The following is a 19,320-nucleotide window of genomic DNA, read 5'->3' as shown; positions in this document are numbered from 1 at the left end:
CAAAAAAGTGTCAGCCGCTCATCTTTGGTGTGTCATTTACCATCTCCTTGTATCTCACCTGACAGACAGGCTCCCCTTAAAACGGGGGGGTAAGAGAACGGAGACCACCGAAACCCCCCGCATTTCTCTGGCGCAGAAGCATGAATATTTTACATATCTGCATCCGCGCTCGCCGTCCCCCATTTCTTCTCCACTAATTCTCAGACTGTCTGCATTTGCATTTCACATGCCGGGCTGATTAGGAGACGCGGCGCCATGCAACAGCAGTCGGGCCTCGGCAACAGAGGCGGTTGCCATGGCGATCTGACACAGGGGCATCTTCTTTCCTTCCGCCTTTTTTTCCCTCCCGTTCCCACTTTCCCCCCACTTTTAATGATGCCGCTGCTTGTCTGGGCTCAGTTTATTCCTCGGTGCAGCTTCACGACTCTGACTAGCTGGGACTGTGTGTTTGTGTACTTTTTATTTTTGTGTGTGTGTGTGTATGTTTGTGTGTGTGTGTGTGTGCGTGCATGTGTGTGTGTCTGGGACTTTAGTAGTGGAGAATTGACAAATGTTCGCAGGGCCAGAGGGCTTCTTGCTGGAAGTTACATTGCTCCGAGGCTTTCCCTCAGCATTGCAGTTCACTGAACTCTAAAACACTTGACTTTTTTTTATTTTATTGTCAGTCATTTTGTTTTTCTTAAGCCAGTTGCTAATACATTATTCCAGACTAAATCTCTGATCATTTATTTATTTATTTATTTATTTAGATATTTATTTAGATAGTTATTTAGTTATCTTTATTATTGTTATAATACAAATATTTCATGATTATTGCAATATTCATAGCAATGTTGACAAATATTATTAACAAAATTAATAATAAAAATAATAATACATATTTACAGTTATATTTATAGTTTATAGTTAATATTTTATAGTTAACAACTGTAAAAATATTTGTAAGTAAAATTGAAAATACCTGAAGCGTTTTTAAAATTTTATTTTAGGATTTTATTTATTTGCTTTTTTTCTATAGACGTGTATAATGTGCATAAATCCATTATATATTCCTGCCCGATGATTTACAAGCAAGAGAGGGTCTAGCTTGACCTTATGCGAAAGTTGATTGGTTGCTTGTGTGTGAACTGTCCAATGGCATTTTTAAACTTGATTTATTTTTCAACTTGAGAAATGCATCTAGGAAAGGTTTAGTTTTCAAAAGGCAATGAAAAGCAAGTGGCAAATAGAGATTTTTTTTTTTTATATATTTCCAAAATGATGTTTAACAGAGCAAGGAAATTTTCACAGTATGTCTGATTATATTGATAATAGTTTTTCTTCTGGAGAAAGTCCTATTTGTTTTTTTTTGTTTTTTTCCGGCTAGAATAAAAGCAGTTTTTAATTTTGTAAAAGCCATTTTAAGTTAACCTAATTAACCTTGTTAAGCCTTTAAATGTCACCTTAAGCTGTATAGAAGTGTCTTGAAAAATATCTAGTCAAATATTATTTACTGTCATCATGGCAAAGATAAAATAATTCAGTTTTTAGAGATGAGTTATTAAAACTATTATGTTTAGAAATGTGTTGAAAAAAATCTGCTCTTCGTTAAACAGAAAATAGGGAAAAAATAAACAGAGGGGCGAATTATTCAGGGAGGCTAATAACTGATTAATGATTTAAACTGTACATGTAAAAGTTGTTTTTATATGCACTGATTTATTGCTTTATTAAATGACATTTATTATAATAATTTAAATAAATACCTTTTAAATATGTCTGTTTATTTGTCTATTCATTTTCCATTTAAATTCTGATTTATGTATACACAATTTAATGATTCAATTATTAAAATGATAATTTTATTCTTCATTCTATTTTTAACTAGCACTCCTGTAAAAAGTTATTTTATTGTAAAATGTATTTATTTTATTAATATTTTTGTGTTTATTTGTATATGAAGAGTTCAGCTGCAAAAACAAGTGCCATCTAAAAATTTCTTCTAAAATTTTTCTCAGTCTCCTATGCTTCTTTTCCAGGGTTTCTTAAAGTCATAAAATGTCTTAAATCTCAAAATCCAAAATTTTGGCCTTATAAAGTCTTAGATTTACTGAAATATTGTGTTGTAAGTCTTAAATCTTTTTTAAACAGGTCTTAATTTTCCTTTGTTCATGTATTGCTACACAATCTGGCCAAAACCCATACAATCACCAACAATCATCTCAATAAAACTTTCAACTTTTTTATTTAAAAGGTCATTTTTAACTATTTACCATAATGGTTTGATTATTTTCCTTACTGTAACGATTGTTTAGTAGTTCTCCATTTGCTGCTGAGGACACAGACCCCTATATAAATATATATATATATATATATATATATATATATATATATATATATATATATATATATATATATATATATATATATATATATATATATATATATATATATATATATATAAATCATTTCCATCTAAGCCAATTGAAAAGTTCCTTGGCCTTTAGCCCTTTATGGGTCTAAAACTTCCTCTTAAAGTCTTAAATTTAACTCTGTAAAACCTGCATAAACCCTGTTTTTTTATGTATTTTACATTAAAGACGATGAAAACAATCTATTTTTGACATAAATGTGACATTACTGAACCTGCACACAAAAATCTGAGAAAAAAAAAAGAGTATAATTTAGAAAACTATTTCAGATGAAACTTGGAGGTTTGTGCATCTTAAATCTTCATACTGTATGTGTCATCTTTTTAGCATATGACATTTTTTTCCCTTTGAAAAGAGGAAGTGGTTCATCGAGTGGACTTAAAACTCCTCAACTTGCTAGATCAGGGGTGCCCACATTTTTTTTATATGAAGGGCCAAAAACCAAACTTGACTGAAGCTAGTGCGCTGATGGTAATTATACTGTAGTTGCCATGGGTTGGCCCACACGGAATCTGTGCACACAGAAATCTGATTTCCGCAGATTTTTAGCCCATCATTGAGTCTATTTGTTTACTTGTGTAAATTTATATTTATTCAGTTTTTAAATTAATTTCAGTAGTATTATTGACTAATATGAAAGTATTCATTTGATTTATTTACAAAACAGTTTGTAAAGTCATATTTTCTGTCTTTAAAAAATATATTGTACAATAGGCTTGCTTTATTTACCAATAAAGTGGATCTAATTGGATTTGCATTGTAAACATTGAATAAAAGTTAAAAAGCTACTGTTTTTCAGTTCATATATTAAGTTTTTCAAAATAATTCAGCGTTAATCTGCAGATTTTTTACAAAATTATCTGCAGAAATAGCAAAAAAATATCAGCAGATTCTATCTGGTGCAAGCCATGGGTAATTTTACAATTCATTTAATAATATTTAAAAATGACTAGAAGACATTGCTTTATATTAAATGATACAGCTTTTTTTGTTGTTGTTGTTGTTTTTTACATTTTATAATAAACGTATTACAGTAAAAACAAAAATAATCTAATTTATAACAGAAGGATACTAGTTTTTGCCTTGACTCGCCAATATCTTTTGCGTAGTCCTCTATCTGTTAAATGATGATATTTGTATTTTAAAAAATCAGATTAATTTACAAGATTTAATTGAAACATTTGATTTCAGTTTGCTTTTTTTGTACCTCAGCAATAAAACTAACAAATTAAAGCTGCAAGCAGCAATGAAAGGGACCTCATACTAACAAAAAACGTTGCATCAAATTAGAAATGTCGAGCTCTGTGTTAAAGCCATTATTAAAGCCATTATCCATCATTCTCACCATCCTTTAAGGATAAATCTGAACTTTACTAGAAATATGTTAAGCCCCTACGACACAATCTACATTGTGAAAAGCGCTAAATGAAATAAACATGAATAAATAAACATGAATAAGGTGGATGGTGGGCCAAATCAAAGGTTACAATGGGCCAACCAGCTCGCACGCCCTACTTTGGCTTATCCCTTGTTCTGTTTGTGTAGTGTTCTGTATTTTTGATCTGTCTTCTGAATTAACGTGTTGTCTTTTTGTTTGTTTGTTTGTTTGTTTTATAGCTGAGAAAGCTGGTAGATATGTGCATCAACCCGGACCCGGAGAAAAGGCCCGACATCACCTATGTGTACAGCATGGCCAAACACATGCACGGTCGGATCGCAAACTGAGTCTCACACCCGATTCCTCTTCCTTCTCCTTTGGCAGAACATCGTTTTGCCTACAAATGTCATTTTAAAGCCTGCAACCTGGCTTCTTTCATTACAAAGTATACAACGTAGGGCACAAAGCAAGGCCTTTGGTTTACTAGAATACATCAAATATAGCAGTCTATAAAGAAGAAAAAGGAAAAACTAAGCAGTGTTGTTAACTGGTTTGACTTGATCTTTGCTCTTTTCAATTTTGGTACAATGCGATTATCGCTTATATACCTCCATTTTTGTTTGTCATCGCATCGGCGGGAAATATTAATATGATACGCTTTCGACAATCTCGTAATCATGAGAAAAACATGACTATCAAAATTACTTAAAATTCTCCCTTAGAAGGCATCTATCTAGCATTCAATATTTGCGAGTGTTTGTCGTTCTATTAAAAGAGCGTGAGGTCATGGTGGCGATTGTCTCACTTTTTTTGTGGGCGAAATAACTAGTCCACATCTAAACCTCCACTTGTATTTAAGCCGATTTCCTCACCATCCTGCCCAAATTTTCTTGGGATTTTAGGCCTTAGACCTTTTGAAGCTTTACATAAATTATTAATGGCGACAATGCGGTGCCTTAGCGTTCTATTATAATGCATTCAGGATGAAGTCCGTTTTAAAAGGCAAATTCTTCCCAGTATCCGCACCTCCACCGCTGATACTTGAACTTTAATGAATGATTAATGCAAAAGCCTCAACCTAGAAATATTCACACAGTGCCTTGTTCAGAAACGCTGCCTTTCTTGCTGTAAACTGAACCCCCCCCTCCTGCATTATTTTAAATGTTATGCACAGATTACATCATCCAATAAGTTTATGTTGTGTTTAGCATCCTGAAAGAGGTACGTTTACAAATGAGTCCGTTTGTACAATTGGAAATAATGTTTTATGACCTCTTCCAGACTGTGCTGCTCGCTCCAGAATGTGGCTTGTGATGTTTGGCAGACTCGGTCCAATATCACTTACACGAGCGTATGAAGTTCTACTATCCTGACAGCAGCTATTACGCAGCACCTTTTGCAGGCAGTATGATTTGCTGTGATAGTACCAAGTATAAAATGGTATTTTTTATTTTTACTTTAGCCGAGAGCATCTTTTGTGTTTACTTTTACTGTATTTTTGCAATAATCACCTTTATTCTTTTTTTTCGTCTTTCGTTAACACGATTACAGATCGCGCTTGTTGCCTTATAAATAACAGAGTGTATTTATCTTGACGAGGCACGCAAGGCCTTCTCCAGCAAGTTCTGGATCCTTTACAGTGGTAAAGCACACATGAATTAGGCTGTAATCTCACGTCACTTTCACCCAAAATTGGGACGTTAAGGAAAGAAAGGCAACTTTTTATTTATTTGTCTTTTTTTTGACTGTTTATTTTAACATTCAAGATGGACATTAATTCTTTATATGCTAATTGAAATGAAAAATAAAGAAATAAAATGACTTAAACCTTTAGCTCTTGTTTTTTTTTATTGTTTATTTATTATTTATTAAGGCACCTATTCCATATGCTATTCTATTCTGCTCTTGGGTATGACAGACCTTAAAAAGCAAATTTAGAAAATTTAGCACATCAATACACGGCAATCAGAACATTAACCACAGAATATTTAGAGTCTAACTCAACTTCTATCATTAGTCCCATCATTCATTTTCCTTAGTCCTTTGTTTATTAGGGGTCGACACAGTGGAATTAACTGCCAACTATTCCTGCACATGTTTTACGCATTGGATGCCCTTCCAGCCACAACCCAGTACTGGAAAACATCCATACACTCTTACATTCACACACTCATACACCATGGCCAATGTAGTTCATTCAATTCACTTATAGTGCATATCTTTGGACTGTGGGGGGAAACCCTATGAATGTACCCTATGAAGTCTTTTTTCCATCACAAAATGTTGTACGCATTTAGAATGTTTCGGAAAATTAATTTGTCTTAAGTGATGGTAGAAAAAATGTATGGCATGAAAGCTGACATTTCAGACTGTGGTTAAATAATGTATTAAAATAGTCAACAAAGTTATTAAGTTGTCACAATTCTGAATTTTAAAAATGTCCATTTCCCGCTAACCATTAAGCAATGTTGAGCACATTCTTAAACGCAGCCAATCACAGTAATTTCTGTTGAGCATGTGAACACAATGGCAAATCAGTGATGTATAAGCACATACTAAACATCACTTAAATGTTAGCAGGAAATGGACGTTTATAAAATGTCAGTATTGTAATTCAGTATTGTGACAACACAACAATGTTATGGAATTCAAATGTAGATGTGAGACCGCTTTAACAAATTTAGACCACAATTGGTGTGTTATGACAACCATGACATAAATGGACACAGTTTATTTTTTAAGTTTTGCCAAAAATTATACTGACAAAAAAGACAGACATTGTATGTTTTATATGATGCTTACAAAAAGTTCTGGAACTCAAGTTGATTAGTCAGACAGCTTTTAAATAATGTGTGAGCAGTCGACAAAATGATGGAATTCAAATTGGATTTTGTATTTATGGTTTAGAAATGTACTGGTGCATAATTACAAACCTCTTTGTGCATCTTCGGCACCTGAAGATACTTAAAAGCTTTTTAAAGCAGCGTCTTTTAGCTTAAAGCGTTTTTAAAATGTTTTTAACCTGATTTTAACTAAACATGACTCATCTTGACATTTTTGCAAGATGTTCTAGATACGTTTGTTTACTCCCTCAGCAAATTGGATGGCAAAGCTTTGACAAAGTGACACCCACACGGAGGCTCAGTGGTTGGCACTGTTGCCTCTCAACAAGAAGGTCAATGGTTCAAGTCCCGGCTAGGCCAGTTAGCATTTCTGTGTGGAGTTTAATAGTAATAATAATAATAATAATAATAATAATAATAATAAATTTGAATAGATGCTTTTAAAGCACTTAAGAAAACCTTACAGAGTACAGCAAGCACATCATAATAAAAGATAAAAAAAAGTGGACCCAATACTGACCCTTGAGGAACACCACGAATAACTGAGACAGGATCACAGCGTCTATTCTTTATCAGCACAAACTATTTTTTTGTCACTTAAATAAGATGAGAATCAGCGAAGCGCATTATCTGCTACTCCTATACAAGACAATTGTTTCAATAATACTGAAGGACTAATTGTATCAAAAGCAGCAGTAATGTTTAAAAGAGTAACTATGGACAGAAAACCAGAATCAGCAGATAAGAGAAGATCATTTATAACTTTAGAAAGGGCTGTTTCTGGGCGACGCGGTTGCGCAGTGGGTAGTGCTGTCACCTCACAGCAAGAAGGTCGCTGGTTCGAGCCTTTGCTGGGTCAGTTGGCATTTCTTTGTGAAGTTTTTATGTTCTCCCTGTGTTCATATGGGTTTCCCTCATGTGCTCCAGTTTCCTGTTCAAAGACATTAGTAAACTAATTGGCTATCATGTACTGTATGTGAGTGTGTGTGTGAATGTGAGAGTGTATGGGTGTCCCAGTACTGGGTTGCAGCTGGAAGTTGCACCAAATAAAAAACATATGCTGGAATACTTGGCAGTTCATTCCGCTGTGGCAACCTCTGAAATAGAAACCAAGCTGAAGGTAAATGAATGAATGAACACCCACACTACTCATCACACACTGATAACTGCGCCACCTACTGGTCAAATCTGATTAATCATTCAATCATATCAGTAATGACTGTATTTGTGATTTTTCGATCATTGTGATGAAAGTCATCTGTTAATGTTGTGCTTGGCCTCATAATTACCTTTTGGAGCTAAATATAAAGTTAGAATTGCAAAATTAGCATGTCTATACACAACTCAACTGAAACCATATAGACTCTTTGGTTTTTTTTAATTGTACATGCCTATCAATCCCCAAAGCATCACCCACTCGTATCTGCTTGTGTTTATTTGTGCTCTTTTAACGACTGTCTCCACTTAGCCGCAAGCTTTATTAGCTGGCAGCGTGTCATGCTCGGGGCCCCGAGGGGCCACGTCCGGCTTATTCCCTCCAGGAGAAGCTTCAACAAGGGGACTATTTCCTCTCAATTTAATGAATTCCTCAAGGAGAGCGCTTCAATTTCAGCACTGGAAATTGCTCCCCTGAAACTGGCAGAACAACGAAAACAAACTTAAGTAAACATCACAATTGATATTGCGCTCGGTGGAAACACGGCTCTTGTAAGCTGCTGTCTTTAGCCAGACTTGTTTCTGTGTTAGTTATGAAAAAATAGGCTTTTTGGTGAGTTTCTGTTGTTGTTGTTTGTTGTTTTGGGGTTTATTGTTCAGTTAGGGATTGGAAAGCAGATGCAGGTATCCATCTAGTGGTGGTAGAGTCTAACTGCACTACATTGACTCTAATAGACTTAAATGAAACCTTGTTGTTGGCTTGATTGCTAGATGATAAAGGGGCAAATAAACAGTTTCTTTTTATTCATTCATTGAAAGCACATTTAACTGAACTGTAATATACTTCTAGCATTAAAGGGATAGTTGATACCCCAAAATTAAAATGTTCTCAATTTTGTCCTTAAACTTTATACATTTCCTTTTTCTGCTGAACACAAAGAAAGATATTTTGGTAACGCTTTAGTTTGGATCACAATTCATTCTATTAACTACTGCATTATTCCCAGGCTAAGTAAGGCAAGGCTTGTTTATGTATCTAGCTCATTTCATACCCAGTGGCAATCCAGCGAGCTTTACATGAACAGAAATAAAAGAGACAAGTATAAGAAAATCTAAACAAATAACAACAGTGATTAAACACAGATTACAACGTGTTAAAAACATGTTATGAAAGAATAAAAAAAGAAGATATTAAGATGTGAACTGTTCATTAGTAGTATCATCTTATTTTACATCTTTAATCCTTACCAAAGCCAAACCCAACTTCTACCTTACTAACTGTTAATAAGCAGCTAATTAGTAGTTTACTGAGCTAGTAGTAGACCCTTTTCACTCTTCCTGGTTTCTTAGTAGCGTCATAGTTGGGAAACTTAAGAGTGCAGGGAATGGAAGAGTAAAACTATTTTTTTTTGTTTTTAACTATCTTAGTTGCTTAAATAATAAAATAAAAACTTCACGATGGTGTTATCAAGACAAGAAACTGATAAAACTGTGTGAGACTGATGACGGCAGTCAGAGGAGAGAATAACATCAAATTTGCTGTTCTGCCCCATAGACATTGCATTAAAACACCAAAGCGGTAATTTTTTTAATACGTTTTTTGTCATTTGATGCAAAGATGATATACTGCATACATAAATACATATAAATGTTCCTAAGTCAAAAAAAAAATACTTAAAACTAAAGGATCTAAGATGCTGATGACCGTTAAACGCGTCATAACAGGCTTGTGAAAATGGTCCATCGTGACCTCACCTAAAGTGTTACCCATATTTTGAATAACACTATAAACCTGTAACCATCGACTACAATAGTAGGAAAAACATATGCTATGAAAGTCGACGGTTATAGGTTTCCAACATTTTTCAAAATATCTTCTTTTGTGTCCAACAGAAAAAAAAGTTTAGAGTCAAGTGGTATTTTGAGTTTTCCACCTGGATTTTGCCCACACAAATTAAAAAGCCTCCCAAATTCACATGCAGAGGTGTAAATGCAAAAGTGTGGTGTCATTTCAAAGAAAATAAATTCGAAATTTAAGTAAAACACTGTTGAAAATGATCAAAATAATTGTATATGTTGTCTCTGTTAATAAACCCCTCCAAAAAAGAGAAATTAGAAAGTGTACCTTTTAGGTTCTGCGTGGTCTATTAGTTTAGTTGGTTCCTGCACATGTCAGTAATCAGGAAACATGTCACGATCAGAATCTATGTAAAGTTATTCTATTCCAACTGATGAGAGAACAGATCCACTTATGGGGGTGTTAAGTCAGTACAGACATTAAAAACTTGAGGTACCGGGTTTGCAGAGTTCAGTTAAACAGGTTTGCGACAAGTAAAGGTTGAGAGTTGAGAACTTTCAGTTTTGGTTGATCTCTTTAAGGCACTTTATATTAATAGTATAGTTTTAAGCGATTTTTAATGCACAGTAACATTTAATTTTATGATTGCGAAGTTTTTAACTTGAGAAGTTTGTTTATAATATAATATCCTTTTTAATGAATGTAAAGACTTTTATTTTCTACTTTGAAAGTAAATGTTCCCTGAGCACCAGTGGGGGTTATATGCACAGCTAGTGTTTTTCAGCCATTGATGAACCTCCAGTGAAAGCTTTATGTGACTATTTTCAATTTCGTACGGTTCCTTTAACAGCATAAGGGTTGTAATGTAGTTCAAATACAATCAGTTGAACAGACTTGAGCTTCCATTTGGTTTTTAAAGTGTAAAAAGAGACAAAAGACCGTTTAAACACAGGCGCCGTCATTAGCAGCAGACTAGTGCAGAAACTCTATTGAAAATACTGGGGTAAGATCAATTCCATATTTTAAAGACATGGTGTGGAAAATAAATCGTTTAATGCAGTGCTTCTTGTTTGGTCTGATACCCACTTTATATCATATCTGAACCGCTGTTTTTTAATTTTTTTGATTTTTGATTTTTTTAAAGAAATCAGATCTTAAACGCTGTGATTTTTGTATGGGATGAGAATTAACAGAAAGTCCTGGGGCTGGCTGACTGAAATGAAAAGTCTGTGTGCATATAGCCCATTCAGCATATTAGAATTCATCATCATTTAAAAAAAATTCAATTCATGTTTATTCCTATAGGGCTTTTACAATGTTTGTGTCAAAGCAGCGTAATATCAAAGTTGTAGTCAATTGAAAATGTGTCAGTCCAGTTTTAGGGCCCTATCATACACCCGGCGCAAGGCACGGCGCAATTGTTGTTTGCCAGTTTCAGCTTGACGCAAGTGTTGTTTTGGTGTTTTGCACCACGTTATTTAAATAGCAAATGCACTTGCGCTCATATGTGCGCCCATAGGCGTTCTGGTCTAAAAAGGAAGGCGTTTTGAGGGGCACTGCTGGCGCGTTGCTTTTTTGAGAAACTATAATCGATTTTTCATAAGACCAAAACAAACCCGGTCTAAACTCCAGCGCAAAGTTGCGCCTCGCTTACGCACTGCTTAATATGCACAAGAGAGCAATAGACAAATATCTTTACATATGAAAAAATGTAAATATTAAGGATATATATAAGATATAATAAGAATAGATATAGGATATAAATATAAAGGATTAAAATATTACAAAACATATTATCTTTTCTAGCCTACATAAATATGAAAAACCACTGCTTTTATGCCTTCTTCATCACGGGAGGCTTTTTCAGTTTATTTATAACAATTTGCTTTTGTATAATGTTATTATTATTATTAGCAGTATTATTTATTATATCCATGTTTATGTTTGTTTTATTAAAAACAAGCTTAGATTTGTCCACCTGCAGGTTTTAGACCAGGGGTGGCCAATCCTGTTCCTGGAGAGCCACCTTCCTGCAGATTTCAGTTGCAACCCATAATCAACACACCTGCCTGTAATTATCACGGGGTGTTCAGGTCCTAATTAATTGGTTCAGGTGTGTTTGATATGGGAGGTAACTGAAATCTGCAGGAAGGTAGCTCTCCAGGAACAGGATTGGCCGCCCCTGTTTTAGACCATATGAGGCACAGCATGTGTTTTAGGATATAACTCAGGTTTTTGAACAGACTTCGTTATTATTGTTCATTTATTCATTTGCTGGAAATTCGAACTGAATTATAAATAGTTTTGAAACGAATGTTTGCACTTAACAAACAAAATTAATTATTTATAGGGTAATTGATGTCTGTGTGAAAGGTTTCCCTATCCAAGAGCGAAAGTGAAAGTAGATCCATTATCTCTCATTCTTGTGCAGTAGATGCTCTGTTTAACAGTTTTCTGTAAAAAAAAAAAAACTGTTAACTGTTTGCTTGTGAAATGCTCAGTTTTTCCACTTCCACTTACTTTACGTCCTGTAAATAGCGAATGCACTTATGGCGCGACGCAAGGCTCTTAAAGGGAATGGGAGATGAGACTCTGATTGGTTTATTCTCAAAACACACCTATAACTCATTAAGAAAATAAACTCAACCCTTTTAGACCATGCGCCAAGGCGCAAAGCAGATTTTCCCATCCTTAAATTAGCAAATATGGATTCTGACACGCCCTGAATGCGTTTGCGCCCTGCCCTTTCCATTTTGTGCATCGACCACCAAAATAGAGCCCTTAGTGTCAGAGAAAATCCTCATATGATTTTTTTTAAAAAAGAATTTAAATCAAATGTGACAATTGTTTTTTGAATACTCTTTTGTATAGCTTGTTGAACCATTAGCAACTGATTCATCCAGAACAGTAGAGGCCATTAAAAAGTAAATTTTCTGCCATCATCACCTCGTTTTCCGTCCAGCGATTGCATCAGTCACTCTTAAGAAATTGAGATTTTTTTTTTGTTCGCAAAACATGTTCCAATGTAGTGTAGCGCTGTTATTGAACAGTATGCTAGTTGTTACCCACTGATCCATTTTCCACTTTGTCGGCAGACTGCACAGACACTGAGAGATGTCACTACAGAAGCCCAACTGACTCAGATGTTTTACCTTTTGCACCAAGGCCAAATATATTCTCTTTTCTTAAGATCCAGGTGCTTGGTTCAGCTCTCTATATCTGTCTGTTGCCAGAGGGACCAGCACTTGTAACGTGTCCCTTCTGCATTGGCAGCAGATTCAGCTGCTGGCAGAATTTTCATAGATTTTTTTTTTTCCTCTGCTGCATTTCGGCAAGAGAAACGTGCCGTTGCTCTTTAAGTCTGGTTCTTGAGGCAAGTTTTGCCTTGTATGCTGCGTTTGAAGTGGCCGGAAAGCTGATGCTTTATTGGCCCGATTGCGTGGTCAGCAGAGAGAGTCGCTCTTTGAGCCAAACTTTGTACAAGTTTGGAGCTGCGAGGGCAGTTGGGACAACAAATAAGTCGTATAGTCGGGGCGTAAAAAAAAGCATGTAGACAGAATCCGGGTTCCTCACTGTTTGTTTCCCCCAGTGGACAAGCATGGAGGGAAAATAGCTGGCGCATCTCTAGATTTTTTTGTTTTTTTTTCTTTATTGAAAGGATTTGAGCTTTGAAACGTGAAATATCAATAGCGCGCAGGTTTGAAATAGCTCGTGGCGCATGCTTGGCAACTTTAAACCAATTAGTTTGCAAGGGGAAGAGAATTATCAAGGGATGATCTCCAAACATCCACCATTCAAACCGTTGCTCTATTGAAAAGTTTGCTGCAAAACTGCTATATCTGGCAATTTCTTACTACTGCGGTTTCTGAGGAAAAGAAGAACAACAGCGTGTAAACTCGGGCTTATGTATTGTTAATGATTCTGTTTGTAGTTCCCCTCTGTTTTTATTGGGTCATTCGAGAAAATGTGTTCCCTCATATGCATGCGTGTAAGAAAAAATGACTTTAACAATGAGTATCTGATTTCAGCTTTTACTGTGGTTCGGGTGACATTTCTACACGCATCAACAAAAATATATTGCCACTCTTTGCTCACACAACTTTTGCCTTGCTATATTGGCAAATGTGCACAGTTTTAGTTGGTTAAAAACTCATGATTCATCTGTGATCTCAATCTTAAATCAAGAGTTCCCACTTATGCTTAGCGTTTATAGCTGGTTTGGCATGTTGTCCCCAGAGAGAACACTGAGCTCAGAGATACTTGAGCCCAAGCCTCCCGCCCAGTCAATAAGCATATAAAGGGGATCCGATATCAGATAGGTTTCAAGAGCTCCCCCTTAGAAAGGGGAGGAAAAGGAGGAGATGGGGTGAAAGGGGGGATTCTTCCAAAACGAAGATAGAGCCGTAGGGAGAAAACGATCCATTTATAGAAAGCAAGGATCACTCTGATTGGATTATTACTGATTACAGATGAGAAGCCAGTCATGCGCAATCATAACACGTGTTCCTCTTGAAATTAGTTTGTGAAACTTCACTTATATATTTTCAAATCTACAAAATGTATTACAGTATATGTGCTTTTTCATAATGAAATATTTTAATAATGTGTCTACTTAATAAAAGCTTGGTTTATTGACGCATTATTATATGCTTTAAGTTGGCGATATTCTTAATGTTAACTCCGTTACAAATTTTAATATAGTAAATAATTGATAATATAATTGTACTTATTCTACATGTATCGGAGAAGGAGAAACATCGGTTTCAAACACAAGCTTTATGTTAAGTTTAGGTTTTAAAATGTAGTTCTGTGACTGGGCAGCCTTGTTACCTTCTTCCCTAGCTTATAAAACAATTACTAGCAATGCACAATATATTACCAGTCACATAATATAAATCAATGATTGCGTATTATATACGCACCACTCAACACTCCACCACTAGTGTGCAGCATCCATTTGGATGATGCGATGGCAGACACAGGACAACAGCGCCAGTGCACTCACCACACACCAGCTATAGATAGAGTGGAGAGATAGTGATAGAGCCAATTCAGTGGTTGGGGATGATTGGGAGGCCATTATGGAATTTGGCCAGGACACGGGGGTTACACCCCTACTCTTTACAAGAAGTGCCATGGGATTTTTAATGACCACAGAGAGTCAGGACCTCGGTTAACGTCTCATCTGAAAGACAGCGCTCACTGACAGTATGGTGTCCCCTTCACTATACTGGGGCATTAGGACTTACACAGACCGCAGATTGAATGCCTCCTGCTGGCCTCACTAACATCACTTCCCTATTTTTCCCTTGTGGTCTCTCATCCAGGTACTAACCAGGTTCAGCCCTGCTTAGCTTCAGTGAGTAACTGGTCTTGGGCTGCAGAGTGATATGGCTGTTGATACTGATGTTTTTTTGGATTTTTTTAGGCATTCAAGTATTTCAATAAAACTTCCATTGCATTTGTTTGCTGTCACTTTTTTTAACGAAGCTAAGAACAATGATGGATGGTGCTGCATAAATGTGGGGGGATAAAAAAAGTTGCAACACTGATAAAACGAGTGATGGCTCCATATTTTAATATTTTAAGGTCACGTTTTGATCTTCCATTGGTTTCACGCATTCACATGATGTGAATTTGCAGGTCTGAGTTTATCAAGCTTGAACTTGTTACATTAGCTTGCGTTTCTGGTCTGACACATTCGCATGCATATAAATGGAAGTTAATGGGGTAAAAAAGTCAGTTTGACCATGGCTTTATCCTGTTCCTCGCTGAACTGGCAAGAAATTTCTGCTGTTGAACTGATTAGCCATTGAGATGCTCTGCATTATCCTGTCCTCTCTTGCATTTGTCTTTAGTGGACGACCATCCTTTTGGAGGAATTGAATGAGTTTGTTACACTAAAGTTGCAGTATCTTTTCAGCGTCGACATGTAGTGTCATTGTGTTTTGGGCATCCAGAGTTCAAGTCTTGGCTCGATGACCTTTTCTGATCCACTTCACTTCTTATCATATTGAAATAAATCTTTATTATAAATCTTAGTGGACGACCATCCTTTTGGAGGAATTGAATGAGTTTGTGACACTAAAGTTGCAGTATTCTATCTACATCAACATGTGGTGTCATTTTGTTTTAGGGAATCCAGAGTTCAAGTCTTGGCTCGCAGACCGATATTACTGTGTGAAATGTGTGATTGCTCCATATTTAAAATTCCTGAATAGAGAGGTCACGTTTTGATCTCTTACTGGTTTCAGGCATTTACATGATATTAATTAAATTAATATGAAATAAAACTTGTCGCACAAGCCTGTGTTTCTGGTCTGGCACATTCGGATGCATATAAATGGAAGTAAATAAGGTAAAAAAAAAAGGCAGTGTGACAATGGTTTTATCCTGTTCTATGTTGAACTAGCAAGCAATTTCTGCTGTTAAACTGATTAGCCATTGAGATGATCTGCATTATGCTGTCCTCTCTTGCATTCGTCTTTGGTGGACGACCATCTTTTTTGGAAAAATTTAATATAATGACAATGTTGACCCTAAATTTGTAGTATTTTAGACATTTTTGTCAAAATTGAGTTATTGACATTTCTATTAAATTTTTTATAAGTTGTTTACATTTTAAGTCTTTTTATTTAAAAAATTAACAAAAACAAATGTTACACAAACTGTTTGCTATATGGAATGCAAAAACTTTGAAACTCAATATCTCAAAATCATTCAAAACACAGATAGAACCTTAAAATTCTATAGTGACGATGTAGACTTTTCCAGACATTTATTGTTCAATTTACTTGAGTTTATAAATGAACATGTTTTTTTTTTTTTTTTTTAAGTACAGAAAATTTGTTTCGTCAATTTGACAAAATGACGTTCCAGTAATGTTATGATGTTCCAGTAATGTTATGATGTTCCAGCTAATGTTGCAGTAATTTTACAGCAATTTACCGATACTATGTGTGAAAAGGGATTATATTTGTTCATAACAAAGGTTTACTGTCTTTAATACGCATAGCAAAAATGCTTGCGGCAAATACATGAACCATTAGTTTTCACATACAGTATTGTTCATGTCCATGCACTCGTAGTTTTTTTTTTATTTTATTTTTTTTAAGGCCCACAGTAAACATGGTGAAATACATGGTTATCTGTGGTGAACCTTAACGAAGTTAAAAAATGCTCCCCTCTGAGCTGGACCCATAAACATTTCAATAGCATCTCCCGGTATATTTAGCCCATGTTACCCGGCCAAGGAAGCATCTCTAGAACCTTTTGTGGTTTTTTTACAAACTTAACTATTGGAAACAAATGCTCGGTTGAGGTTTCAAAAGAAATCTGATCCAGAGAGTGTCTTTACAGGTGGTTTTTTACTCACAGCTGCTTCGAATTCTGAAGCCTTTCCAACCAAAATGTCACATCCCATCCTGTTGCCTCCCTCCATCAAGCTGTGAATAAAGAAAAAACGTAGATAGACTTGCTTGAGTAAGCATGAAAAGAGAGAATGTTTGCCATTATTTCCGTTTGGACTCCAATCTGGAGTGTAAAGTAATTAAAATCATTCTGAAATAAATAATTAACAAGAGATGTAGGGATTTTCATGTAAGCTGTGCATGAATAGTAATCGTTCAACATATGAGTTTTCTTGTCATGCAAATGAAGTCTGCAGTGCATCGAGTGATCATACATGTGCAGTTATTAGGATTTGATCTCTTTTCTTTCATGTTTACTTGTTTTGTATTGCTCGCACAATTTTATTAGACTGTTAATTATTGTACATCCGTTTTTCCTTGTTGTTATTCTTTCATTTTAGTTAATTGTAATTAATCACTGACTAAAATGTGATATGCAAATTACCATTACCTGATAAATTACCTTTTAATCTAGTGAAATAGGCACCTAGGTAATAAATGCCAAGGTAAGCTTTCAAAGTATAACTTTCTTTTTCTTAGGGCTTTAAATAATTTGCATTTATGCTGATTTTAGTCATCCAATTCTAAACAAACAAGATGTTTATCAGAATGATCACGCAGGGCGCTTAGTTTTCTTTTAATTTTTACAGCTTGTAACGCAAAGAGGTAAGTTTATTATTTGTGTGCTGCTATGTCATAAACATGTCAGATGTGATAATGTGATGTTCCCATTTCAAGTGTTATTACCCTAACTGCTCTGACATGTGTTCTACTCCCCTTGAAAGCTTTGTGTTTTTTTTTTCTCCGTCTCCGATCTGCACAGAAAAAAAATTACTCATTTAATCCAGCGCATTTGCTCATGGTCTCATATCCTCTGGAATGGCAAAGCACTCCTGGATGCCAACCGCTCCGACTGAATCCTTTAGACTGCGCTCGCCTACACATTAGAGCCCTTTGGACTCGGGCTCCCACCGTTTTCCAGTGCTGTAATGTTGTGCAGGTCCCTAGTAAATCAAAAACGCTACCAGATGCAGGCGTCCTCTGAGCTTTTGCCTCCCCAACCTCGCTGAATGAAATGCTCTGTTTTGGGGCCTTGATTTACGCGGCAAGCGTGCGACCACAGGCATTCCTGCATAAACCTGTGGCCTCGCTGCACGCCGAAGCTAAAGCCCACGTCTGCCTGTACGTTCCCACGCTTTCCTCTGTACTGCTGGTCTCCGGTCATTACCAGAAGAGGCTGGAATCGACAGCGGAGATGCTTTTCATTGGCTGATGACCTCCGTCGAGAAGAATACAGCTTTGAAATCTACATCATGTCCAAAGAAGCTGGGAGTTTGTACTGACAATTTTCCCCAGGACAAAATTACCTCCGTCACAAGCAACTCCATATCTATTTAGAGGTGAAACATCTGTTTTGGACAAATTCTTTGCCTGGGGAGAACGCTGGGAGCGAGCTGTTGTCGGCTCTATTTGTTGACAGCTTTTAACGCAAGAGAAGACATCCTGTGTTTTAAAAGTAGTTTGCTCTGACAGCAACGAAACAACAAAGTGGCATGACCTGCCTTATCTGTGAAAAACACCTCGCTTTTCTGTTGTAAATGACAAGTATGGCATATCTAGGCATTAGGTGGGGGGATCATGTCAGGATATTTTTGATGCGGGTTTCTATCTTAAATATGAGGCTTAGACCCACATCCGTGTGGTAAGGCCGAAAAAAGGAGAAAAAAAATGTAAGGATGCTGGGCCTGGAGTTCTGCCGGCACTAAACAAGCAGACAGCATTCATTTTGAGGGAAAACAGCAAGGGAAACGGTTGCGGGAGGATGGAGCTGCCTTTTCCTGACAAACGACTTGGTGTGTTCTTTTCCCAACTCTCTGCAAGTTTTTTTTTTCTTCCTCCAAACAACACCTGTCACACTGTTACTGTAAAGTCCAATTAACACAGTCGTCCTAGCCGCCCTCCTTCGCTCCTCCGCCTCCTCTCTCTACCTGTTCTTGTCAACCAGAACTCAGGCTTTTGTCTTAAGACCAGCCCACCACGAATAACAGTAATGTGTTGGATCCTCATTGCAGTGGGTGATCAGTGAAGGATCACTTCTGGAAGGGTATTTGTGTGTAAGAGACAGTCAATTTATTTGTAGATATGTCCTTCCTTTGAGAGTCCACAAAGAAAACGGGAAAAAATCTTCTTAAGAATCTTAAGGTGCACTCCTTGAAAATATTTTTTTGACCCACATCTTGGATTGAATAATATACTGACACTACTGTTCAGTGTTGATCTGGCAAGCAATTTCTACTGGTGAACTGATAAGCCATTAAAATGATCT

General features: G+C 36.1%; 1 protein-coding gene across 1 annotated transcript in view; it reads left to right on the top strand.

The window, feature by feature from the left end:
- The window catches only part of nek7 (NIMA-related kinase 7), a 124,021-nt gene extending 118,405 nt beyond the window's left edge, over window positions 1–5,616 (top strand). The window contains 1 exon segment of the mRNA NM_001003617.1: window positions 4,029–5,616. Coding sequence (NP_001003617.1) covers window positions 4,029–4,136 — 108 coding nt within the window. The 3' untranslated portion in view covers window positions 4,137–5,616.
- Window positions 5,617–19,320: the final 13,704 nt, after the last annotated feature.

Source organism: Danio rerio, chromosome 22 (assembly GCF_049306965.1).
Source record: "Danio rerio strain Tuebingen ecotype United States chromosome 22, GRCz12tu, whole genome shotgun sequence".
NCBI lineage: Eukaryota > Metazoa > Chordata > Actinopteri > Cypriniformes > Danionidae > Danio > Danio rerio.
Note: the sequence above shows the minus strand (reverse complement) of the source record. Positions and strands in the feature narration are given on the sequence as shown.